Source organism: Aotus nancymaae, unplaced genomic scaffold (assembly GCF_030222135.1).
Source record: "Aotus nancymaae isolate 86718 unplaced genomic scaffold, 86718_ANA_hifiasm-v0.15.2.pri h1tg000003l, whole genome shotgun sequence".
In the NCBI taxonomy this organism is placed as follows: domain Eukaryota; kingdom Metazoa; phylum Chordata; class Mammalia; order Primates; family Aotidae; genus Aotus; species Aotus nancymaae.
This window is the reverse complement of record NW_026988414.1, coordinates 7,585,807-7,613,083: the sequence shown is the minus strand read 5'-3', so window position 1 is coordinate 7,613,083 and position 27,277 is coordinate 7,585,807. Positions and strand designations below refer to the sequence as shown.

General features: G+C 41.7%; 1 protein-coding gene across 1 annotated transcript in view; it reads right to left on the bottom strand.

Annotated features, from left to right (window-relative positions):
• The window catches only part of PSMB7 (proteasome 20S subunit beta 7), a 63,325-nt gene extending 36,701 nt beyond the window's left edge, over positions 1–26,624 (bottom strand). The window contains exons 1-5 of the mRNA XM_012458164.2: positions 26,547–26,624; positions 26,034–26,127; positions 24,898–24,995; positions 23,330–23,470; positions 14,580–14,695 (exon numbers count right to left, since the gene is read on the bottom strand). Of these exons, the coding sequence (XP_012313587.1) occupies positions 14,580–14,695; positions 23,330–23,470; positions 24,898–24,995; positions 26,034–26,127; positions 26,547–26,608 (511 nt within the window). The 5' untranslated portion in view covers positions 26,609–26,624. The remainder of the gene's footprint in view (positions 1–14,579; positions 14,696–23,329; positions 23,471–24,897; positions 24,996–26,033; positions 26,128–26,546) is intronic.
• Between the last annotated feature and the right edge of the window lie 653 nt (positions 26,625–27,277).

The following is a 27,277-nucleotide window of genomic DNA, read 5'->3' as shown; positions in this document are numbered from 1 at the left end:
AAGACAAGACTTTGCTAGCTGTCATAGTCTTTCTGTACAACAGCAGCAGCAGGCAGCTTAATCCTTAAATTTGTATACGAGGGCCTAAAGGTCAATCCATGCATGAGTCAACAGACCCAAAGAACTGCAACGATAAATCATCACAAACAAATACATCATGTCTCTCCTTACCATCGTGCTTAGGAGGGCTTCCTTAGAACTGTCTTAGAGGTACAATCACCTTAACAATAAAGTCTGTGGCTGGGCACGGTGGCTCACACCAGTAATCCCCAACACTTTGGGAGGCTGAGGTGGGCAGATGACCTGAGGTCGGGAGTTCAAGACCAGCCTGACCAACATGGAGAAACCCTGTCTCTACTAAAAATATAAAATTAGCCGGGCGTGGTGGCACATGCCTGTAATCCTAGCTACTCAGGAGGCCGGGGCAGGAGAGTCGCTTGAACCCGGGAGGCAGAGGTTGCCGTGAGCCGAGATTGCACCACTGCACTCCAGACTCGGCAACAAGAACGAAACTCTGTCTCAAAAAATTAATAATAATAATAAAGTCCCCTGAGCATTTCAGCATGGAGCTAGACCCCACTTATCCAGAAGTGTGCTCAGTGGCAAACACAGCACGGAACAAACTACAACAGATGCACACAGTACTTAAGAACTTTCAAAGCACAATCACATCAGTTTTGCTTGCTCTTCAGGCACGGCAGGTAGTACCAGCCCCATTTTACAAAAGGAGAATAAAGCTCAGAGATAAGGAATGTGCCCAGATCACACAGCCAGTGATGAGCAAATCTGGGATTCTGAAGCCAGATCTTTCTGAATTTAAAGCGTGCGATGTTCTTTCCATTCCACCACGTTTGCCTCTTAAATAGCAAAGCCAAATGCTTGAAATCAAGATTAGCAAGTAAGCCTGGGAGAAGGAGCTATCTTTTCTTAGCTCCCCACCCCAAAAAAGCATGCCTTCAAACTTGCTTTTTCTTTAGATTTCAGCTAAACGATTACCACACACATCTGGATATAGTTAATTTGTATTGTTTTGCTTGGAAATTCAAATGAGACTGGAATTTAGTTAAATGTTTTAAATGATTAAACATATGCCAGTCACTGTTTAGCAATGCCACTCAAGTATCTGTTATAACAGCATTTATTTTGAAATAGCCTCATTCAAAAAAAAAAAAAAAATCTAACTAAAATTAGTCTCCATTTTCTAAAACCTCTGAAAGTGTTTCGATCTTAGCTTACCAGGATTAGTGATTCACTTGGAACTAACTCTGAGAGAACAATCCAATTCAGGATGAAATCTGAAATTTTACAATCCAGATATTGCTTTTACTTGTTCTGTACATTTAAAAATGTGTTATTTTTACAAATCAGAGTTCACTAAAATACTAAACAAACTTAGCAATTCTATAATCTATGTTATTAGACATGCTAAAGAAACAGTAAAAGACTGAAATAATTTCCTAAAACCTGCTGCTTCTAAGTCAAATGTCAGGAAGGACTTGAAAGGTAGAAATTTGCTTTTTCTAATAAGGGCTGTGCTCACTAACTCTCAAATTGGGAAAGGGGAAAATATTTATTGAGGGTCTTAGGTCCTGAACACTGAACTCAAGTACTGGGAGTAGTTGCCCCTTTTATAGACAAGAAAATTGAGACTCAACTGGTTTCAAATGGTTTGCCCATGGCAGTAGAATGGGAGGTGGAGCCGAGATTGAAACCTAGGTCCTGTTCTGAAGCATGGGTTCCTAAGCTCCTGCACCTTTCAGAAGGGTAACTTCCCACTCTTTCTTCAAACAAACCATTTCCAGGTCCCCACACAGCAGCAGCAGCAGCAGGCTCTGGGAACACCAAGAGGCACAGGAGGTGGCCCAGCCCTGGCGCTCCCTAGCTGGGCACATCACTCCGAGCTCTGCAAGGTTGCTAAAGTTGCTCCAGGAGGCACAAGCAACCGCATCAAGCACAGTGTGAATGCTGCGACCATAAACCAAGCGGCCAAACTGGGTTCCTTCCCCGCACAAAGGGCAGGGGACAGGAGGCGCCCTCCTCAAAGGGTGGCTCTGAGGGTTGCACAGGACACTGCATGTAAAGCAAAATGCTGGGGACAGTAAAAAAGCTCAAGAAAAGCTGGCTGAGGAAATTCCTCTCTGACAAGGTCCTGGCCCTCCAGGCAGCTATTTTATACAATCACTCTCGGCAAGTTCCAGGGTTGGCGGCTTTCATGGAAACAGAGGTCTTCAGAATTTCTTCTCTCAAAGTCATGAAGTTATGAGAGGCAGCAGGAAATGGATTTCTACTGCTTTTCCCCAAATCAATTTAATCAGATCTTCTCAGGGAAAAAAGCTGCTCCTTCTGCTAAAGAGTGGTCCATTTTAAGCAGCCAAGGACCTGTTTGCCACTGTGGCCTGCCAAGGTGTAAGATGTATGCGGCGATAAGAGAGTCACACACACAACTTTCTAATCCATCAGTGTCAGCTCGCCCTGACAGAGTGCTTACTCACACTTGCTCATTGTTAGTCAACTGGCCACTCGTCCTGGGTAAAATTTGGTGCTTTCCACAGACCCACGAACTGGGATCATTTTTCACTCCACTCCTGCCTCTAAGGCCTCGTCTCCTGGCACTGGTGCTTGCTCTGGAGGCCGACAATGCCAATGTGTGCAGAGCTGACTGATGAATATAAAACAAGGCTGGTGCCGGGGGACCACGTCCAGCCACTAGAGAGCGGTGGAGCACCTCTTACTGCTTGGTAAAACAGACGCAGGCTTTAAATGGTTTAATTGTATGCATGCATTTCATTATAAGTCTTGGCCGAAAGCTTCCTGGCGAGGCAAGCCAAGCAATCAGACAATCTTGCATCGCTTGCTGAAATCCAGATTTGTCCTTTGTCAGCATAAACAGTTTAATTTGATGTTTTCACTCCTGAGTAAGCACTGAGTATTACATTTAAACCCCTCATGAGGGGGAAGAATGCTTCTTTTTCATCAGCAAATGTACCACAATGTCAAAGTCTACCTTTTATTCCCAATGAATTCAAAAAATTACTCCATTTAATATGCTAAAAATATTTCTTAAGGTATCCAATTTCACTCAAAAACTAATTCCTCAAAAAATGGAATTCCTTTTCTAAATGTAATGTAGTCAAATAGGAGTTAAATTTTACCCTAATAATTTAGAACACCACTTGAAGGGAACAGGGATTTTTCTTACAATTCCAACTGCAACATCTCATTGACCTGACAGGTTATAAACACTTATTCTTCACAAAAGACTATCAATCAAGGCATCAGGACCTAAAATGTGAAAGGTTTTATTAATGCATTTTAATGAAATGTCAAAAGATATGGAGAGAGAACATTTTTTCCTTAAAACATAGGAGTCACCTACCTCTACTGACAGGATAAAATGGATGAAAATTACCCTAAAATGCGCCTATCTTTATCAGTCCCCCACACCAGGAGGCCCCGCCAAGAAACCGAACCTGAGTGCAAGGCACACCCTGCTCTCCTGCTGCAGGAGTGTGGGGAGCCGGCAGGTCTCTCAAAGGTACCCTTTACTCGGGTCTACATTTAAAAATAGCTTCCCAAATTTCAGGGCATTCCATTTTACAATCCTTTTCTAAATGTTCATGGCCCTCAGAACCCCCAAAGACCAAAGGAGCATAGATTTTAATAATTTATAGAGCACACCTAGTTTTAATCATAAGATGGATCTTTTTCATAGAGCTTGTGAGCAAACAATAAGAAATCCTGTTTACTGAAAAAAATGTGCAGCTCCATCAATTTTCTCATTTTTAATTTACTGATAGACTAGATGGTATTATCTTCATTGTATGAATGGAAGAAGCTGAAGTTCACAGAAAGGAAGGAGGCTACCCAAAGTCATGCAGCCAGGAATGGGAGATGGGGGCGTGAACCCAGATTATTCTATGAAACACACAGTGAAAAGTCTTCTGATGCCTAAGATGTCTGACCAATGAGGAAGTAAAAGGCCATCAAGCACTAGGTCATAAGTGGATAAAGGCGCTTTCCATTAGCAGGGGCGACTCTGATACAATTCTGAAACCAGAGCAGGTAAATGAGCTAGCTAATCTTACTCTCTCTCAGTGGGGTTTAAAGCAAAGAACTTTAAACTGTGAGCATTTCCTTTAACTGTTCTGAAAAGTACTCTGGCAAGGGTTTTTACTTGGTTGTAGGCTAAGGACAGTTCAAATCAGGAGACCTCGTGGTAAAATGTCAGAACAGGAGAAAAAAGAGGAAGAGTTCCCACACATTAATTCAATACCTCCCCATTTTGTCTATAAAAGGCATTTAATATTTTTTTTACACAGAATCAAGAACGAAATCCAATCTAATCAGAACAGATTAAGAACTGGCATGGGCGGACTATATTACATTCCCTGCAACAATATGATGAATTTTAAAAGTAAATATTTTCTCATTTCCTGATATAATGGCACCATCTATTGGCTTAGTACCACCTTTGCAGCAACCAGGAAATGATGCATTCATTCAACTTTCATGGGCTTTTGCTTCCCAGTTGTTTTATCCTGGCACTCCATTGCAACATAATTTTAAGATATAAAATCCATTCACTGCACATTTTAAATCTTCTAAAGTACATCTTACTTATATTAATTAAAGCAGGAAAAAGTACCAAAAAAAATCTTGAAGAGAGCTGCATACAGAAAAATGTATTGGCACTAAAACTATCAAAATACCATGCGCCAAACATCTACTACATGCCACATACAGAAGATTTTTATATTTGGTACCTCACTTAATGCTCACACATGAAGCATAGGACAGTTCCTCAAGTGATCATTTTACAGAAGAAATCAATGTTCACAAACAGCTAAATGAATGTTGGACTTAAGATCTGAACCCAGGCTGAGCGTAGTGGCTCACGCCTATAGTCCCAGCAATTTGGGAGGCCAAGGCAGGAGGATCACTTGAGACCAGAAGTTCCAGACCAGCCTGGGCAACACAGTGAGACCCAGAAAAAAAAGAAAGAAAGAAAAAAGCAGCGGTGGTGCGCCCATCGTCCCAACTACTCGGGAGGCTGAGGTGGAACGATCACTTGAGCTCAGGAGTTTGAGGGTACTGCGAGCTATGATCATACCACTGCACTTCAGCCTGGGCGACAGAACAAGACCCTGCACCTAAAAAATAAAAATAAATAAGTTAATATTTTTTAAAAAGATCTGAACCCAATCTGACTTCAAAAACCAGTTCTTTTCACTCAGCCACACTGCCTCAAAAAATGGCCAAGAGCAACATACGCACATAAAAAGCACACAGTGATTTACAGAGCGTGTGCATATAAAATGCAACATTTCAGCATCCCAACAACCCTGTGACCTTCCCAAGTCAAAAAAGTAGCTTCGTTTTAGAAAGAGGGGTTACGAGGTTCCAGAGGTTAGGTGACTAGGCTCTGGTCAAGCAGAGCTGGGACCAAAGCAAGGGCTTCCACCTCTTTTTCTAGAATCCTAAGTGATACTTCAGGAGTTTACAGAAAAGCCCACTCCAGGCAGTCACTGGCTATGTGGACAAAGCTCCTGCCGGAAGAGGGTTTCCTAGACTAGCACAGCTCCTCCCTTGCCCAGCCCCTGGCCCACAGAGAGCAGGGGCACAGACACATCTGGTTCCGACGGAAACACATGCTTCTAAAGCCTCTTGAACATAGTCAACACATTGCTGACCCCAGAACAGGCAAAAGAACTTCCAGCAACACACAGCTATGAAGTCCATATATATGCCCTCTGAGAAGGTTTTTATGAACTAAATAAACATGTTAAGTTTGCACCCAATTTAAGAGTTGAAAATGAATATGGAAGAAACATTTGCAAACTTAAAAGTGCACTAATTTGATCCAGTGCAAGATAACTTTCAAAATCAAGTCATGAGGAGGTATCAAAACATCTATACCAAGGTTGTACTTTAGTATAAAAATACAGAAAAGGTTGTACTTTAGTGTAAAAATGGCAAGTCCGAACTCCCTATCGATGTTCCTAAGTTCTCACTTAATGCTAAGATTCTTTTGCCCACAAGGTGAGACATTCAGTATGTTTCCTACTCTGTCCCACATCTTTCCAACTGCTCGGGGGTCCTGTAAACTGGGACTTAGGAGGTGCATTCCAGTAATTAGGAAACTGTATAACCAGTTTATCTGGAGAGAGGATTTTACCTGGATGGCCCTGGCAGTGACCCCAATTCTTCCCTAATGGTGCATACCAATGTTTATTCCTTAAGTTAGTATTTCTAAATTGTCCAAGGACCTCATTTTCAGGAATGTCATGCTTGAAATTTTATTCATGTTAATTCTCTATGTGGATAAGCAGGCAAAAACAAAAATTTTATATACCTTGCCCATGCTGCTACAAGGAACACTGCCAAGCTAATAGCAAAAGATGGTCCCCAAGCTTCCTCTGACACCACTTCAGTTTGCCTAATACAGAAAAGCTGGCAAGTTCAAAGAATAAGCTAATTAATCTGAGAATTAAAAGAACCCACATTATGTCTATAAAAACATAACTAAAATGCTTTCCCTTTCTTAATAAAGTCAAAAAATTTGACTTGCCTAGCTTTTAACAATCAAATGAATCCACCACCAGCAATCTCTTCTAAATTACTCTCTTAAAAAAGAAGGAAATGAAACCAAAGGGATCCTTTTTCTTTTTGGAGAAAAAACCACATGCCACGTACCAACAGGAAAAAGTCAAGAGACTGAGGTTCCCATTCCAACTCATGTACTTCCTTGCTGTGGTACCGTGACAAGTAACCTCTCTGAGCCTCAGTTTCTTCATCTTTAAGACAGGGATGATGGTACCCACCTCACAGTGTTGCAAAGATTGTATCAGTAAAGCATCCCACAACAGGTGCAGGTGCTGTCGCTGGATGAATGTTGCTCTCATTATGGTCAATGTCATATCTACAAAGGTTTTAGGGCAGAAGCTATCCAGGGGTCACACCACAAGGAGTCTGATATATTAGTCTCCCAAGTAAACTCTCAGGAAGGCCAGTCCTCAGAGAGGAGGCTTGAGGACCCAGCACTCAATGCAGATCGAGCTGTGCCCGCAGTTAGAGAGGAGCAAGACGAGACAGGTGTCTTCTATTTAATGTAAATTAAGAGCAGCCTGCAGGCGCCTGGCTAGTCGCCAATACAGGCCCATGGGTAGACAAAATTTAGACACCCTTGTCTTCTGGTTAATTTGTAGCTTCCAGCTCTTACTGTCAAATCACTCAGAAAAAAAAAAAAAATTAATTACAAAGTTTTACTTTTATTTTTCATAATAAAAAACTCACAATCTAACTAAAACATGAGAATTCAGATGAAATATTCATTTTCTCACTTAAGCTACAATTACAGAAAGCCTTGATTCCACAGTGAATGCTAATATTCCATGGAGGCATTTCATTTAGGAGGATCTTCTATTTTATCCGGAGTTTGAGGTTTGGTTTGTAGCTCACTCAAAATAAGAAGCATGAATTAAATCTGAGTCAGGCCAGGCACAGTGGCTCATGCCTGTAATCCCAGCACTTTGGGAGGCTGAGGTGGGTGGATCACTTCAGTCAGGTCAGGAGTTTGAGACCAGCCTAGCCAACATGGTGAAACCCTGTCTCTACTAAAAATACAAAAATTGGCTGGGCATGGCTAATTACAGGCACACGTCTGTAATCCCAGCTACTCAAGAGGCTGAGGCAGAATCACCTGAACCCGGGAGGCAGAGGTTGCAGTGAGCCAAAACTGAGTCACTGCACTCCAGCCTAGGTGGCAGAGTGAGACTCCATCTCAAAAAAAAAAAAAAAAAATTCCACCAAATTTTGGAAATTCTGAGTTCTCTCTCAAATCCCAACATCCCGCTCCTCATTCCCTCAAGAGGAAAGGAAAGGGGAAAGAAGGGGGTGGAAAGGGAGGCGTAAACGGGATGGGAAGGGAAACAAAAAATAAGAGACGAAATAACAACAAAAATCAAACTCAGATTAGGAAGAAAGGCAGCCCCACACAGCTATGACCACAGAACGACGGCTGAAAGAAACTCAGAGAGCCAGAGACAAAGCCCAGGCCAGCACAAAACCGTGATCTTACGTTCTCTGTAAAGAGCTCCTCTTCACAGTGGACTTGGATTGAAAAGAAACAAAAAGTAAACATCATGTTGTCCCGGGGTAGTAAAATTGTGGATATACATATATATATATATATATATTTTTTTTTTAATTTCTTTTGCTGCCATAAGGCTGTTTCAGTAAATACTGTTTTCAACATGCAGGACAGAGAATCTATGCAGAGAACAGTCAAAAATACAAAAACAAGTAAGCGCACTTTGGGAATTTGTGTAAACATTTGTAGTATTCAGAAGCAAGGCTTAATAGCTAAGTGAAATCACATCTGTAGGATGATCAAATCACAGCAGCTGTGTTGTACTGGAGCTTGCTGGAGATGGAAGACAAGGGTTCAGATCCCTGCTTTGTCATTTACGGGGCTGAGTGCCACTAGGTTAAGTTGCTAAATCTCTCTAAGCTTCAGGTTTCTCATCAGTAAAATAGCAATAACAGCATCCCTTACACTGAATTTTAACTGAAAATAATGTGCCAGCATCCAGCAGACTCTGGCACAGAGACATTCCATAAATATGCTTTAAATTTAAAATAATACTAGCTTAAACCAAAAAAAAAAAAAAAAAAGTAAAAGGACCTGTCACATTTACAACACTTTAGCTGAACTGGGAACACTCAAATGGAACACAATCTAAACCCAATGCATTCCGGGGTATTGTAAACTGCTAGTTCACAAACAACGAACAGCAGCTAAGGTTTCTAACACGAAGTTTCATTCTTTAGCACAAACAAGTTGGAGAATCAAAAAATTAATTCACCATCAAATATTCATTGAGTTGCACAGGGCTCCATGAGACCCTGGGAGTAAGGCACAGATGCTGCTCTCAGAGGGCTAGAACTGTGCAGGGGCAGGAGGGACAAGGCCTAGGGGAAGCAGGCAAAGTGGGGCCAAGGCCCGAGTCCTAGGATCCTGCCTCACTCCTGGGAGGAACTTGCTAACTCCGCCAGGAGGGAATGGCTTCTGGGCTACACTCAGGGTCGGGGGGAGGAACACTCCAGGCAGAAAACGTGTTTCTGAAAGAAGGCAGCAGTGGGTGTTAGACTGTTCAGGGGAGGGCCAGGGGCCTGTTGGCACAGAAGCCCAGGGCACAAGGGAAGGAAGAACAGGAAATGAGATGAGAAAAAGGGCCAAGAGCCCAAGTGAAAAGGGAGGTGGCCCCAGGTGAATGAGCGACTGCAACACTGCAGCCAAGAGCCAGCAAGGAGCCGGCGCTGAGGAAGGCCGGGAGAGAATGAAGACAGAATAGAAAGTTAGCTGGTTTCTGAGAGGTCTCTGTAATGACATTTGCTATCCCTACCGCCACTGGATTCATTCACACCCTCAACATTTCTGGCCAGGATGCAAGCTCCCTCCCTGCCCCAGGCCCCTCACACCAATGCTCCCCACAGCTGTCAGCTGCTCCTTCTAACAAGCAAAGCTAATCCTCTCATTCCCTGGCTTGAAAACTGGAGCTGGAAACCTTCAGGACAAAATCAAAACAGCTCCTCCTGCAGCGTCTGGACCCCCAGGGCCTCGCTTTCCAGCCTTGCCTCTGCTCCACACTCTACAACATCCATCCCTCTTCCAACCTCCCCATCTCTGCTTCTGCCACGCCCCCTCCACGAGTCCCTTGCCCTAGCCCCACCCACTGCTCCTGCCACACCCATGCAACACACTCTGGCCTTTCAGTGCTTAACCACAGAGCCCCTGTGCACCACAGGCCCGAGGCCTATCCCTTGGGGCTAAGGGGTACGTGGCTAATTCCTACTCATCCCTCAGGCGTTTAAGAGTTCTTTCTTCCCACTTTCACCTATCAGACTGGCAAAAATACTCAGTGTCCACGAGCTGGTGGGAGACAGGCATCCTTGTATTCTCTACTGGGAGTATCAACTCATGCCAGCTTTTTGGACAGCAATTTGGCAATAGCTCTCAAAAGGTAAAATGCACTGTCATTTTTCTGGGCTGCCCAGCAGCTGTATTTCCTGCCTATGTCCAGAGAATTCCACCGCCATCTGAGCAGGAGGCCGAGCTTCACCAATCAGAAGCACCCACCTTCCCCCGGAGGAGCTCTCTGGCGGTGGGAGGGATGGCAAGAAGGCTCAGTTCTGCGGCAGCCAGGGCCAGCACCGGCTGTGCCCACAGTGTAGACTGAGACACTGTTCTTGGCCCCAAACCCAGTTCTTGCCCTCCCAACTCTGTTGTGAGCCACCTGCTATCCTTTCTCAAAAAAAATCCCTCTCTTCCTTAAATCATCCAGTGGCTCAACTGCAACAGAGAATGCTGGCCAAAACATGTGTACACCTTAATCCAGAAATTCCACTGCTAAGAATTTATCTAAATGAAATACATATTTATACAAGCAGACCAAGACACATTTGTTACCAAAATATGAAAAGCAAGATATTCAACAGTAGAAGAATGGGTCAGTCAAGCACGGTATAGCCACATAATGCAATTCTGTACAGCTTGCTATTACAGAAATTCTACAGGCCTACATATGCTGATACAAAAACTTCTTCCAAACAAGTTAATAGTAAGAGAAGAATATTATGTATAACATGAGCTCATTTGTGGTTTTTTTTAAAGGGGTAACTAGATGACAGAGAAGGAGATTCATGAAGGTGTATATTTTCTGGAAAAAGATACAAACAATTCCTAACAGTGGTTGCTTTGGAGGGATATGAAGGAGACTTTTCTTAGTTCTTCATCCACTTGAATGTTCTGTCACGTTCATAAATTACATTTATTAGAAAATGCCTGAATGTCACTTGCTCAGAAAGGACTTCCCAAACACCCTCCAGCCACACACTCTTTCCTACTAGCCTCTCTAATGACTGTTCTTTTCCTCTAGGGCACTTATCACAATGCATTCTTCTAGATTAATGTGAATTTACCTGTCTAATGCCTGTCTCCCTCACAAGACTAGGCTCTGAGCAGGCACCGTGTTGACCACTCACATTCCCAGCTCCTAGCAAAGTGCTCAGCACGAATGATGCTAAATACACAGCTGACGAATGAATGAAGAGATAAATCCTCCTTTTAAGACTGGGCTCAAGTGAAGCTCTTGCTGAATTCCCCCAGTTCGGAAGTGGCCCTTTCTCCCTGGGGCCCTCTCCTGCCCTTGTCAGTGTGTACATCTACCTCCCCCATTAGACTGAGTATCTGAGGACAAAGACCCTGGTATTCACCTCTATCTGTGCTGCCTGCGATGGTGCCTTTACACAGAAGGCACTCACTAAAGAGCTCATAAATGAACAGAGGAACAAACAAGACCTCAAAGTAACAATTTACTTGGGTATTAAAATCAGATGTTACTGATGTCTCAGTCTACTTCATCTGGTATTTTAGGGCAGCAAAATCTGTCTGTGTGGAGTCAGTGGTTTCTAAACAGAATTCTCCTATATAAACTCAGAGCTGTGGACCCATCACCCGGAATTCAAATTAGACTTGGAGAGACGGGAGGTCACTGCTGGCCAGGAAAAAGCACAAAGTAGGTGGCAGAAGTGATGTGGGCAGACACAAAGCTGCTACCTACTCACTTTCAACAACTTTTCCTAATGCAGCTTTATGCTCATGACACAAATTACCACAGTTCACAGGCAAGAGAAACCAATTTTCCCATTTTACAAATGAAGCTGCTTTGTATCAATGTTAAACTTCTTAATTTCATGACTTTATCAAGGTGACAGAAGAGAACATCTTGAAGGATTCAGAGGTGAAGGGTTGTGGTGCCTGCTATTTACTCTCAAATGGTTCCCCGCACACCCGAAACAATGATAGTGGGAGTAACAATGTGTGTGAGAGAGCAGAGCTAATATGGCAAAATGCTAACTGACAGATCTGAGGAAAGGACAGATCAGTGTTTGCTCAACATTATTCTTACTTTTCTGCAAGTCTGAAATTGTTTAAGTTAAAAAAAGAAGAAATAAAACTAATAGAAAAGGTTATTTCACCTTTACACCATTTAAAGGTATCAGCTGGGGAGAAATACAAGCAATACTTTAATGGAGATAACAAATACATTTGAATAAAGCAATTCAGAACAATTCTAAAATTACCGTATCTTCATTTTAGAATAATTACTAAGATTCATCCGTATGGCATCTGGGGGTAAATCATCTCCCCAACAAACAGTGAACATCTGTTATATAAAAACCTTGTAAGAGGCTAGTTAACAACACAATGGCACAGCAAAGTCTCAAACTGGCAATTTCCAAACTACTCAAGGCAGCAGTTTTCCTAGCTGCGGAGCCAAGACACCAAGACAGAAAATATGAGAGAGGCAAACGACAGCTGGCAAAACACCAGCTACACACCATACACACAACCTGTTTGAATTTCTGGACCTATGCAATTTGACCTAGAAGCATAACATAAATGCTAGAACTTCAAAATCCCAATTCTTCTAAATATAATTGTATCACTATTTTTTGTAGTCATTAAAAAAAAAAAAATTATCAGCAGCCTGTAATCCCAGCATCTTTGGGAGGCCGAAGCAGGCAGATCTGAGCCCAGGAGTTCAAGACCAACCTGGGCAACATGGTGAAACCCATCTCTACAAAAAATACAAAAATTAGGCGTGGTGGAATGTGGCTGTAGTCACGGCTACTCGGGAGGCTGCAGTGGGTGATTCACCTGAGCCCAGGAAGGTTGAGGCTACAGTGATCCATGATCGCACCGTTGTACTCCAGTCTGTGCAGCAGTGAGAACTTGTAAAAAAAAAAAAAAAAAAAAAAACAAACCAAAAAAACCTCCTATCTAGCAGCTAGAGCTAAAACACAAATGTACAAAATTAGTTAGCAAATGAGGAAGAGAAACAGGGGAAAAAATTACTACTATTTACAGGCCAAGCATTGGAGCAGATGCTTTATATATGTTATTTCCAACCATTACAACTTGGTGTGGTTGGTATTATTGGTACCAGTTCACAGGTGAGGAAACTGAGGTTCAGACAGAAATCAAATACTCCAATCCCTCAGAGATTAAGTAGTAAAGAAGAACCACGATCACTCCTTTAGGTCAAAATGTACCAGCCAAGTTTCCATGTGAGGCTTCTACTCTAGACTTCTACTCAAATCTCACCTTCTTCATAAGATCTGTCCTGACTTAAAAAAATACAAAAACAAAATAGGGTCTCACTCTGTTACCCAGGATGCAGTACAGTGGCTTGATCACAGCTCACTGCAACCTCAAACTCTTGGGCTCACTCATCCTTCTGCCTCAGCCTCCCAAGCAACCGGGACTACAGGCACACACCACCAGACCCAGCTAATTTTTTGGGGGGGTGGGGGTGGGCAGGGTGCAGACTGGGTCTTGCTATGTTGCCTAGGCTGGTCTTGATCTCCTGGCCTCAGGCAATCCTCCCACCTCAGCTGACTACAGGCATGAACCACTATGCCTGGCCCTTTCTATTTAACACTGCCATCTGCCTCCACTCCAGCCCCTGCCCACAATTCCCAAGTCCCCTTATCATATGTGAATTAAATTTTAAGATCATTGCAAATTCATATGCAGATGTAAAAAAAATAAGTTTCCATATGAACTCGACTCAGTTGCTCTCAAAGGAAATTCCTGTGTAACTACAGTACCATACCACCTGTATTACTTTTTTTCTTAGTATCACTTTCTAATACAGGCTGAGTAGCCCTTATCCAAAATGCTAGGGACCAGAAGTGTTTCAGATTTCAAGTTTTGTAGTATCAGCATTATACTTAACCAATTTAGCATCCCTAGTCCAAAACTCCAGACTCAAAAATGCTCTAATGAGGCTAAGCGCAGTGGCTTGTGCCTGTAATCCAAGCACTTTGGGAGGCCAAGGCAGGCAGATTACTTGAGGTCAGAAGTTTGAACCAGCCTGGCCAACATGGTGAAACTTCCATCTCTACTAAAAATACAAAAAATCAGCCAGGCATGGTGGCATGCAACTATAGTCCCAGCTACTTGGAAGGCTGAGGCAGAAGAATCACTTGAACTTGGGAGGCACAGGTTGCAGCGAGCCAAGATCACACCACTGCATTCCAGCCTGGGCAACAGAGCGAGACTCCATTTCAAAAAAGAAAAAAATAATAAAAACAAAAATGTTCCAATGAGTATCATGTTGGCACTCAAAAACTTTAGAATTTTGAAGTATTTCAGATTTCAGACTATAAAAAATATATTCATAATACACAGGTTGTGTAACTGTGTATGATATTTATATATAAATGTTTATAACACCTGTGCATTATATTTCTCACAGTTATTTATTGTCTATTTACCCTAACTAAAATATAATCTCCTTGAGAGCAGGAATCACTATCAGAATTGTGTTCACTGCTATATACCAAGCACCTAGAACAGGGCCTCATCTGTAGTAGGAACTCAGTAAATATTTGCTGAATGAATCAAAGCACTGTATTGCACCTCCTCTTGTAAGAGAAAACAGACCAGCTGTTCAGAGAGACCATTTTAGTAAATAAGAGTATCTGAAACATCAGGGAAACGTGACACTCACCCATGGTGACATAAGGCAACTTATCAGTTGATCCGTGAGGATAGATGCTGTAGAGGTGAGGTCCAGTAACATCTACTCCGCCTAAAACTAGGGCTGCACCAATGTAACCTTGATACCTGGTGATCAGAGTGTGCATAAGAAAGAAACATGAGTCCACAGAGCATCACTGTCACTTACCCAAAAGTTGCATGAGAAGTCAGACAACAAAAAGCTTTCCTTAAGACTGTTTCATTAAGGGGTTATTGTTTAGATGGGAACAAAAAGGGGAAGGGAACATTAGATGAACATCTATTAGCCAGTATAAACTATAAATTGTGTGAGGCACTCCACATGCCTCATTTTAGCTGAGCCTCACAGCCCCCTTTATTATTAATTTTTTTGTGACAAGGTCTCACTCTGTCACCCAGGCTTGAGTGCAGTGATATTATCACAGCTCACTGTAGCCTCAACCTCCCTAGGCTCAAGCAATCCTCCTACCTCAGCCTCCTGAGTAGTTGGGACTACACATGTCTACCACACCTGGCTAATTTTTGTATTTTTTTTTTTTTTTTTTTGCAGAGATGTTGTCTCACCATGTTGCCCAGGCTGGTCTCAAACTCCTGCACTCAAGCAATCCTCCCACCTTGGCCTCCCCAAGTGCTAGGATTATAGGTGTGAGCCATGCCCCCCCCTAGTACACACTCCCCTTTAAAAGACAGCATTATCATTCCTATTTTAAAGAAGAGAAAACCAACCCAGAGACATTGAGAACTTGCCCGGTCTCAGAACCAAACTGGGCTGACTCCAAAGATTATCAGCACTTTTCCCATCACACCTCTCTGTGACCAGCACATAAGCCACCTCCAAAGTTAACAATGAGGAGGTGCTAAGCTCAGCTGTTCCACTGTTCAAATTACCAACCTGGCCACAAAGGCCAGTCATGGTGGCTCAAACCTATAATCCCAGCACTTTAGGAGGCCGAGGTGAGCAGATCACTTGAGTCCAGGAGTTCAAGACCAGCCTGGGCAACATGGAGAGACCTTGTCTCTACAAAAAAATACGAAAAATTAGCAAGGCATGGTGGCATGCACCTGTAGTCCCAGCTACTCAGGAGGCTTAGGTGAGAGGATCCCTTGAGTCCAGGAGGCAGAGGTTGCAGTGATTCATGATCATGCCACTGCACTCCATCCTGGGAGACAGAACAAGAGTTGTCTCAAGAGGAAAAAAAAATTATCAGAGAGAGAGATCCAAGATGGCTGATCACTAGCAGCTCGGGCTCCTAGCTCCCAGTGAAAGCGCAGAGAACGAGAGGATGCCACACTTTCAGATGAATATTAGTTGCTTACGGACCAGGAGATTCCCAGCAGAGGAGACCCACGTGTCGCCAGGGCAACTCTTGTGGCCAGTGCGGCAGTTTTGCTGGCACCTTAGTGCGCCAGTTTTTGGTGCAGAGTCCGGAGATTCCCGGGCAGAAAAGCACCATCAATCTTAACACCGCTATTTTGGCTGGCGCAGTGGACTGCTCAGATATCGGCGCTGGGAATCAACAAGTTGGACATCTGCTCAGAGACCTAGTTAGAAAGTCAGTAATTACAAAGACAACAGACGGATAAATATATAATGAAGGGAAGAAACCAGCGTAAAAAGGCAGAGAATACTCAAAATCAGAATGCCTCTCCCTCTACAGGGGATTGCAATTCCTCATCAGTAACGGAACAAGGCTTAATAGATTACGAGTGTGTTCCAATAACAGAAGCAGGCTTCAAAACGTGGGTGATAAGAAACTTCTGTGAATTAAAAGAACTTGTTCTAACCCAATGCAAAGAAACTGAGAACCTTGAAAAAAGGTTTGAAGAAATGCTAACAAGAATGGACAATTTAGAGAGGAATATAAGTGAATTGATGGAGCTGAAAAACACAACACGAGAACTTCGCGAAGCATGCACAAGTTTAAACAGTCGAATTGATCAAGTAGAAGAAAGGACATCAGAAGTCGAGAACCAGCTCAGTGAAATGAAACAAGAAGACAAGATTGGAGAAGAAAGGATGAAAAGGAATGAGCAAAGTCTCCAGGAAATATGGGACTATGTGAAAAGACCTAATTTACGTTTGATAGATGTACCTGAATGTGATGAAGAGAATGAATCCAAGTTGGAAAATACTCTTCAGGATATCATTCAGGAAAATTTTCCCAACCTGGCAAGGCAGGGTAATATTCAACTCCAGGTAATACAGAGAACACCACAAAGATATTCTTCAAGAAGACCAACCCCAAGGCACATAATTGCCAGATTTATTAGGGTTGAAATGAAGGAGAAAACACTAAGGGCAGCCAGAGAGAAAGGTCAGGTTACCCATAAAGGGAAACCCATCAGACTTACAGCAGATCTCTCAGCAGAAACCCTACAAGCCAGAAAAGAGTGGGGACCAATATTTAACATCCTTAAAGAAAAGAACTTTCAACCCAGAATTTCCTATCCAGCCAAACTAAGCTTTATAATTGAAGGAAAAATTAAATCCTTTGCGAACAAACAAGTACTTAGAGAGTTCACCACCACCAGGCCTGCTTTACAAGAGCTTCTGAAAGAAGCACTATACATATAAAGGAACAACCAATATTAGCCTTTCCAAAAATATATCAAAAAGAAAAGAACATTAACACAACGAAAAATTTACACTAACTAACGGGCAAAACAGCCAGCTAGCATCAAATGCCAGTATTAAAGTTATATATATTCTAATTGGATAAAAAGCCAAAACCCATTGCTATGCTGCATCCAGACCCATCTCACATGCAACGATACACAAAGACTCAAAACAAAGAGGAGGAGGAAGATTTATCAACCAATCAGAGTAAAAATAAACAAATAAAAAGCAGGAGATGCAATTCTTGCTTCTGATAAAGTAGACTTTAAAGTAACAAAGAGCAAAAGAGGCAAAGAAGGACATTACATAATGGCAAAAGGATCAATGTAACAAGAAGAGCTAACGATTTTATAGATCAACGAGACAGAAAATTAACAAGGACATCCAGGACTTGAACTCAGACCCGGAACAAGTAAACTTAATAAACATTTATAGAACTCTCCACTTCAAATACATAAAACATACATTACCACCTCACACCTATTCCATAAGTGACTACATAATTGGAAGTAAATCACTCCTCAGTAATTGCATAGCATTTCATAGGTTTAAATGAAATATCGGTTGGCTGCTCGTTTGTTATTTTCTTCCCTTATTCCTTCCTGTTTACATCAAGTATAATTATTGGTATAAAAGAGGTTTTCAATACCCATTACTAAACTGCATTCTAGCCTGGGCAAGAAAGCAATACTCCTATTCTCTCTCTCTCTTTCTCTTCCTTTTTCCTCCTCTTTATTCTTTTTCTTTCTTTCAAAAAAAAAAAAAAAAAATTATCAACCTCACCACAGCCCAAACAGAAAAATGGCTCATGTCAAAACACCTTTACCTTTGAATAAACCCACATTATAAGCACACATATGAACTTATATCAAGAAAAAAAGTATTTCATCATTCAGGAAAGTGAGTATTAAAATAACTCCATGATAGCCTAAGAAACCAATGCTACTACACACAGGATAAACTTACACTTCTTCAGGAACATCGGAGGAATATATTTTCCGCCCACCCCAGCTCCGTTTAATTGTGCACATATTTGTTCCTTTGGACCCCTTTTTTCCATTTCTATAGATTCATTTTCCTGTATTTGGTACAGTTTTTTAATGTGAGAATTGCTGTGCTAGATAAACATGCTGGATTTAAAGTTATGCACTGTGAGCCTTTAGCTGTTTGGGAAGAAAAGCATAACCAACACGTACTGAATTTGCCAAATGATGTAATTATTAAAACTGATAAACTAATACAAGCATCAAAGTCTGAACTTCAGACTGTCTGAGACATAGCTGTACATCCAGAAGTGCTCTAAGTAAACAGAACAGTGGTCCAATACTTCCCCTGTTCCTTGATTGCCAAATTGTTATTTCAAAAAGAACCTTCCATTTATAAGTAAAAACTTCAAGAACTTCCTAGGAAAGGATTTTAGAAGTAGCCTTAAAAAGAGAACAGAGCCCTAGACAAGGGAGGAAACTGGTCCAAGGCCACACAAGCTAGCAGCAGGGTCAGGCTAGGGCCAAGGGCTCCAAGAAGAGAAGCCACAATTGCCAGTCCCACCACCCCCAACTAGTCCAGTACCTCTTCCACTATACCAGCTGTCTATTGAACGGGGTGTTTAAACAAAATCAATGGTAATCAGCTAATTGCCTTCTAAGCTAAAATATACACTGGTAGGTGCCTTTAAATGAATCAAGATGTTTTGGCAAATTATTGTAACTATTAAAATTTCAATAATTTATTGATCCAGAAATTTTACTACCAGTACTCTATTCCAGGGACATAAACAGACAAATATACAGAAATGAATGCACAGGGAGGTTAACAACAGCAGTTTATGACTAAAAACGTGAAAACAGCCAGAGGGAGAAATGGCTAAACTGATCCAGCTGTACAACAGAACATTACACAATCATTAAAACTCATGCTAAGCCAAGTGTGGTGGCCCACACCTGTAATCCCAACACTTAGGGAGGTCATGGAAGGAGGATTACTTGGGGTCAAGATTTTGAGACCGGCCTAAGCAACATAGTAAGACATCATCTACAAAAAATTTTAAGAAACAAACACAACAAAAAATTAGCCAAGCACGGCGGCATGGGCCTACAGTCCTAGCTACTCAGGAGGCTGAGGTAAGCGGATGACTTGAGCCTAGAATTTTAAGGCTCAAGTCATCCGTCATGCATCATCTTTAAGTGAGCCATGATCATGCCACTGCACTCCAGCCTGGGAAACAGAAAGAGACCCTGTCTAAAATAAAATTAACCATCATACTACATTTTCTCCTGCTCTGCTGATGGTAGTACGATGCTTGTCAAGGGAGAGCTTTGGCAACATCTATCAAAATGTTAAATGTGCAAAACTTTGAACCAACAATTCTACTTCTGGGCAATTTATTCTATAGTCTAAGGAATTAATCACACAAGCACTCAAAGGTTCTATGTTCCAAAACGTTCACAAAATACCTAATAATATCTTAAATACCTTAAAATGGGCAATATCATTAATGTTCAAAAATTGGTTAAGTTGTAACACAGCCACAGAATGGATACAATGATACCACCAAAAAATTATGACACAGAGCCCTCTTAAAAACTAACTAAAATTGTGGAAATTTTCCCCCATAAGAGTACATGCAAACATTTTTTCTGATTTCAGGAGAGTTACAAGTATTCGGAACTTCTCTATGGACTCAAGAGAAAAAACAAAACTCTTCTACAGACAGGAACCATATTCATAAGATACTATTAGTGAATAGCGGAAATTACAAAACAACACATACAGTAATAGTTCATTCTTTTAAATGCGCACATACAAGGATACATGCCCAGAACAAAAGGTATGGAAAAAATAGATCTTCAAAAATTTACAGTCTATGTGTCTAAGTGACAGAACATCAGGTGGCATTTACTTCCTTCTATCCAGGTTTCTGGTGTCTACATTTTTTTACAATTATATTATTCCTTATAATTTTAAAAACAGGTATTTTCATTTTGAAATGCCCTGGTATAGAAACCATTCAAGATGCACTGTTAGGTGAAAATATTAGGCTCTATTATAATCAGAACTATAATCCCATTTTTTAAAAATATTACTGAACATATTTTTAAAACCTTGAAGGGTAATCATCTCTTAGCACTAACTGCTTGTGGGTGGCAGGAATCCAGGTAGTTTTTTATATTCTGTTTCTATCTTCCAGTTTCATTTTTACCATGAACATGTACTAGTAATATAGAAGGAAGAGAGGAAGGGAAGAACTTAAAAAGACGAAAGACTGGAATAATATACACCAAACCAAGAGTGATGCTCCCTGAAAGGCAAAATTTTTATTTTGTTCTTTGAGCTTTTCAGTATTTCCCAAATTTTCTACAATAAATGTACATTATGTTTATCAGGAAAAAAGTTACAATATAAGAGCTTCTACACATTCAAGTAATAGTTTCCAGAACATAGAACAGCATTTCACTAACATTTTTATTAAACTCAACAAGGAGGTTCCATGCTCACAGAACAAATATTACTTACATCAACATCTAGCTAGCATACGTGTAAGATAAAGGCGGTGCTTAAGTAAGGGAAAAGATGTCCACTTTTGTTTATTATTTTCTCACTGACTCACATACAAGAAAATGGGCCATTCAGAAAAAAAAAAAAAGTTCAGTAATACCAAGAATACCTTGCACTCCTTTTCAGACTGAATTTTATGGGGCTCTAACTAGGCAGTAGGCTCTGTAGTATGCAAGGTCATAGCCTAGCTTCCTTATTCCTTTCCTCCTGAAAAGTCAGAAAGACAGAAACTATTATCGTCATTTTACTGAGATGGAAAACTAGCTACGGAGACAAGGTGAATCACCCAAATTCACACGGTGATCAGTGCTGTAGGTGGGAGGTGAACCAAAGTTCTAAAGTGAAATCCTACACTCTTTCGTTATACCACTCTCATTTTATGTAAAAAAATGTAAGAGGGCATAAAAGACTGTAACTATTATGCTGGTTTCTATTTTTAAATGTTCCTCTCAAAATCTGGTAAAATTTAACTTTTACAAAGTATCTTAAACTAAAAAATGACAAAACATTGGAAAAAGAGACTTTAGAACATTCTAAAGTGATTAACGGAAACATTTGCTAAATTATTTTGCTAATTGTTTTACATGACATTACAAGGAATTTGTGGCAATTTTACAAGCTTAAAAATTGCCTTTATTACATAGATTACTGTATTACATAGATTATGTTACACTGTGCAAAAAAAAAGTTTTCAAAAAAGTCTTATATATAATGTAGCAAGCAAGCCACCAGAGGGAGCTTTATATTTAAAATTAAAATCCACAAATGTCTTCAGAAATCTCATCAATAGGCGTGCTTTAACAAGTTCTACTCACACTGTACTGGAAGAATTCGGCTAGCAATAATTCTCGTGGATCAGAATAATGATATCTACACAAACACAAAGCAGCAATTGGGTGGGCTAGGCTTCTTACCCATACGGCTCTAGGCCTCAGTCTCATTTGTGGAATGGGAACTATACTACTTGTAGCCCTTGGCCTTGCTACTGGGCTACACTAAACCTCATACACACTATTAAAAACCTAGGGGCCAGGCTAGACACAGTGATGAGGACTTGCAAATTCTCAGGAGGCCAGAGCCCTGAAGGAAACAGTGAAGTGAGCCGGGCAGAGAACGTGACAGAGCACCCACTCCCACTTCTAAGGCAACGTCCACCACTGAGTTCCATGAGTTTACTGCCATGTGTTTCTAAATGTTTTCAAAAGACAGAAATCTAGACTTTTTTTTTTTTGAGACAGAGTCTTGTTCTGTCACCCAGGCTAGAGCGCAGTGGTGTGATCTCGGCTCACTGCAACCTCCGCCTCCTGGGTTCAAATGATTCTCCTGCCTCAGCCTGCTGATTAGCTGGGACTACAGGCGTGCGCCACCGTGCCCGGCTTAGTTTTGTATTTTTGGTAGAGACGGGGTTTCACCATGTTGGCCAGGCTGGTCACAGACTCCTGACCTCAGGTGATCCGCCTGCCTTGGCCTTCCAAAGTGCTGGGATTACAGGTATGAGCCACCATGCCCAGCTGAAATCTAGACTTTTAATTCAAATCTCCCCGTTATTAGCCACTATTTAAAATATATATATATATGACCCAAATAAATTTCTCTACAAGCTGATGGTCTATGAGCCACCAGTTTAAAATCTTTACTGTCTATCCATGCTCCCCTTTAATTCTCACAACAACCCCGCTAGGGGCAGGTATCATGATATCCATTCTACATAGGAGGAAAAAGGAAAGAATTTGTTAAAGGTAAGGCATGTCCCAAAAGGAGAAGCCAGTATTCCAAACTAAGACTAAATGCCCAGGCTATTTCTGCTATAAACACTGCCTCTCTTATGAGAAACAAATGAGAAAATGCACTTTGAAAACTGCCAAGACCCATACAGACATAAAGTGATGATGTAATTATTGGAGGAGAAAGAGAAACAAAACTACTAATATGAGCTGAGAGTTAGCAGAGAATGAAGGTCAGGTCAGGCAAGTTACTACACCTCTTTAACTTCAATTTGTTCACTTACAAATAGGAGATGCTAATAGCCCCTATTTCAGAGTTAAAAGGACAAGATGGTGCATAAAGCACTTTAGCACAGGTCCTGGAACAGAGTAAGAGGTAGATAAAAGTTGGTTAATATTATCATACCCACTCACATCCAGTTATAAATGCCACTTTTTATTTCATTGTTATTTTGCCCCTAAAGGGGGTGGGGGAGAGGGGAGACAATCATTTGGGTTTGTGTTTACGGGGAGGACAGAGCAGTTTCACGAGACAAATTCATAGGTCCTCCAGCTGTAACTTTCTTACTATGAGCAAAAGAGTTTCTCCTATCCAGTAATATCCCCATGCTTCAGGAAATGACTCAACTGGTGACATGCGATTTACTCATGAAAAAAAATCAGGCCCCACAAACTGAAATGCACTTTAAAAACCATTTAAAATGGCTCTTCAATAACAACTGATTTCTGGAACAAAATGTGTATTTCTGGATGCTTTTTCACTACTTTCCAGGCTTCCCTTGGCTGAAAAAAAATCTAAGATATGAGAAAAAGATATTAACAGGAATCCCCATTCTGGAAACTTACCTGAAAAGCATCTGCTTCAGCATCCGATTGGCTGTCACAACTCTGGGAAGACGGCCAGTGGAGAGGGAGTGGAGCTCCAAGTTGGAAGAAATGAGCTGGGTTGTCATGTCTGTGTCTGCAGCTGTCCCAGCACCACAACAACTGAAAAATCCAATTAGAAACGTAGCTGAAATCCAATTATCAGAGGGCTCAATTAGAAGTAGAGGTTCTTGGATAACTTCCATGAAGTCCAGGTACAGAGAGAGATGTTTCTGAATATATCTATGCTATAACTTCTCTGTTTAATCCATCTTAAATAGAAAATTTAGAATACGCATCTAGTTATAGGCAAATATATTATCTATGGCCCAATGGAACACATGAAATTACTGATTTCTGTGCTCCTGAGGGTGCATTTCATTAATCCTACAAATATATCCAAGTTGTACAAAAGAGCAAGGTGCGTTAAAAGTCTTGCAATTCAACATCTACCAAGTATTTACTACCAGATACCAGTAATTACACTAAGCACTGGGAATAAAGAAAATATGACAGTCCTTGTGCTCGATTTCAAAGTTGAGTAGAAGACACACAAGAATCAAAAATTATAATACATCATTTAATACATTGTAGTCGCACAGGTACAAAATGCTATGGGAAACCAGAGGACAAAGCAATTTATTCTGATCATTAAAAAAAGGTTTCAGGCTGGGCAGGGCGGCTCATGCCTGTAATCCCAGCACTTTGTGAGACACAAGTGGAAGGATTACTTAAGGCCAGGAGATCAAGAACAGCCTGGGCAACCATAGTGAGACCACATCTCTCCAAAAGAAAAAAAAAAAAAGAAATGTTGCAAAAGAAAAGGTTACATCTGAGCTAGAATAAAAACACTCTACAAACAGGGAAGGAAGAGTTTCTAAATCGAACCTCACGTAAGCAAAGGCAGAACAGCTTGAAGATGAGGGAAAAGAGAATGGGGACATGAGGAAAGTAGGAACAGTTCAGTTGTAATAGGAGCACAAGGTGATGGCAACTGAAAAAGAGGCTTGAAGGGTAAGCTTTCTTGAGACTGTGCGAGGCCATAGAATTTTGCTTTTTATCCTAAAAGTAGTGTGGAAATGTGACAAGTCTCTTGAGAAGCTTTTTAAGAAAGGAATGTAATCAGATCTATGTTTTACAAGATTCAATATGGCAGAAGTCAAAAATAGGATGGAAAAGAGAGGCCAATTAAATGATAACTGCCATAGTCCAGCTAAGAAAAAAAGAATCTCTCTGGTTCAAGTTAACGTTTGAAAAAAAGAAAAAGACAAAGGAACTCAAACTATAGCCTTATCAAAGGAAAGGATAGGAGGGAATGGATTCAAGGGGCACAGAAAAGGCAAAACTGGCTACCAATTCAACTGGAGACTGAAGCAAAGAGAGGACTTGAAGATGACTAGCTTAGGTCACAGGTGGATGGAAATGCCATTTAAGAGAGATTGAAAACACAGACTGAACGACAGATGTTAGTGAGGAGCATGCAATGAGGTCAATTTTTAGCCCTGACATGTTTGAAAATATCAGAGCTATTCAAACGAACCAATACTTACTAAATATTAGGAGATATGAAGTGTATTTTTGAACAGTTCTTGTCAGCAACAACCATCCCTTCCGTTGCTCTTGTATCTGCTCCAAGAACTATGCCATCCTATTTTTTAAAAAAAGTTTCAAAACAATTTTACATATATAAAACAACCACAGCTCTCCATTCTACTTTAGGGAAAACTATGTTGGCCATGTCATGTCCCCTAATCTCATAACGCCAGCCAAAACTCCTACCAAAAGTATTGTGCTACACTCTCAGGATTTAAAAAAAGGGTTTCTTAGTAAATGCTACTACTAGTTGAATCCTGAGTAGGTAAGAATTATTCCCATTTTCAAGTGAGGCTCAGGTGTCTGGTGAATTCCTTGCAAATGAGAGCTGATCTGGAAAACACCTGGATTAAGATTCAGAACTCTTTCCATTAAAATAGCCATCTCATAACACCAGCCAAAACTACCAAAAATACTGTGCTACACTTTCAGGATTTAAGAAAAGGTTTCTTAGTAAACACTACTAGTTGAAGCCTGAGTAGGTAAGAATTATTCCTATTTTTAAGTGAGGCTCAGGTGTCTGGTGAATTCCTTGCAAATCAGAGCTAATGTGGAAAACACTTGGATTAAGACTCAGAAATCTTTCCATTAAAACAGCCGTCACTGTCAATTTTCTTTTAAAACATGCCGCGCTTCATCTGTACAGGTGGTAATCATTAACCCTTTTGACCTTTACAACAATTTAAGGCAGGAGTTATTATCTCCATTTGACGCATCTGAAGGTGTCCCTGTGAGAAGGAGAGCGAGCTGCCCCAAGCTGGAAGCAGCATTATAGAGCTCAAAGGTGAAACAGATCTGTCTGACCCCAAATCTCGTCATCTCCCATTACATACTTAGGCTTCCTAAACTAGTAGTTAAGAAGCTAACTGACCTGTTAAAACAAAACAAAACGAGCCTCAGCAAAGAGAGGAAAGAATATAAACTGTTGAGAAGTACACAAAACCTGACAAAAGCAGTCACTCCAAAAACGATCTCCTCATGTATTCTATGGTATCTGCCTTTCCGGACCGAGCCGGGACAGACAGAGGAAGCCAAGTGTTCCGATTCCTGTTACCGGTTCAGTCACTGCTGCTCTCAGCCTGACTCGGCTTACCTTATACACCACCCCGGCGATGGTCGTGCCAGTTTTTCGGGCCTTTGGAAGTTTGTACCCCTTCTTTGCAAAATCGGCTTCCAACACGGCATTCCTGAGAGCAAATAAGAGAATCAAGTGTTGAAGTGCAGGACCACATCGCGCAGCACTGCCTGCATAACAGAGAACTCAGGAAAGCTGTTACTTGCTTTGACGCCTATCTGTTTAACGAATCCTCCCACCATCAGCACTGCTGTCCCGTTTTCCAGCGATGACAGCCTCAGTGAGGGGCCGTGACGTGACTAAGGAAACGGAGATAAACGGTGGCCGAGAGCGCTGGAAAGGTGGGAGCGCAGACACCGCTTCAGGAGAAACCCACGCTCAGGCCGATTCCCCTGAGTCACACGGGCCGCGGGCCACAGGCCCCGCCATCCACCCTTCCCTCAGGCTTTTCGAATCAGGCCGCGGCCCAGCTCCCACCCGAGCACCCCACTCTTACTCCCTCCCTGAACCAAGCCCCAGGTAAGGCCGCACCTGCGGCAGTTATCAAAAGAGAAGCCTCCAACCGGTGGAGCACACACCGACACAGCCGCCATCTTCCCAAGAAAGTACTTCCGGGCCGGGGGCGGGCGCAAATAAAAAGAGCGGGCACTTCCGGCGTCGCAGGCGACTGGCGCTAAAGGGGCGGGGCAAACACCGCACTGGAGCGATTGATCTTAAGCGATTCTAGTTCCTAGAGAGGACAGGGATGTTTGAAGTATATCGCCCCAAGTGGCATGGAGGAGAAAGTAACACCCGGAACCGGTAAAGAACTTATCCAAGGTGAACGTACTAGAGATCAGGTCTCCTGCCGCTCAGACTGGACCTGCTTCTACAGTTAATTCGGTTCTGCGGTGCTTCGGAGACGAACACACCCAAGTCCCAGGCACAGCCCCACCACCTCCTTGCATTAAGCAAGTCTCTTCAACTCTCTTCAACTCTTCAAACTCTCTTGTTTCCTCCACTATCAGATGGAGATTACACCTAGCTTAAAAGGCAGCTGTGGAATGGCCATAAGCCTGTGAAAAGAGGCTCAACACCACTAGTCATCAGGTGAATGCAAAGCACGACCACAGTGAGATTCCCACTTCACACCCACTAGGATGGCCATAAACAAAAAGACAGAAAAGCACAAGGGTTGCAACAGTGTGGAGAAATTGGAACCCTCATACAGGGCTGGTGGGAATGCAAAATGGTGTGGCTGCTCCGGGAAACAATTTGGCAGT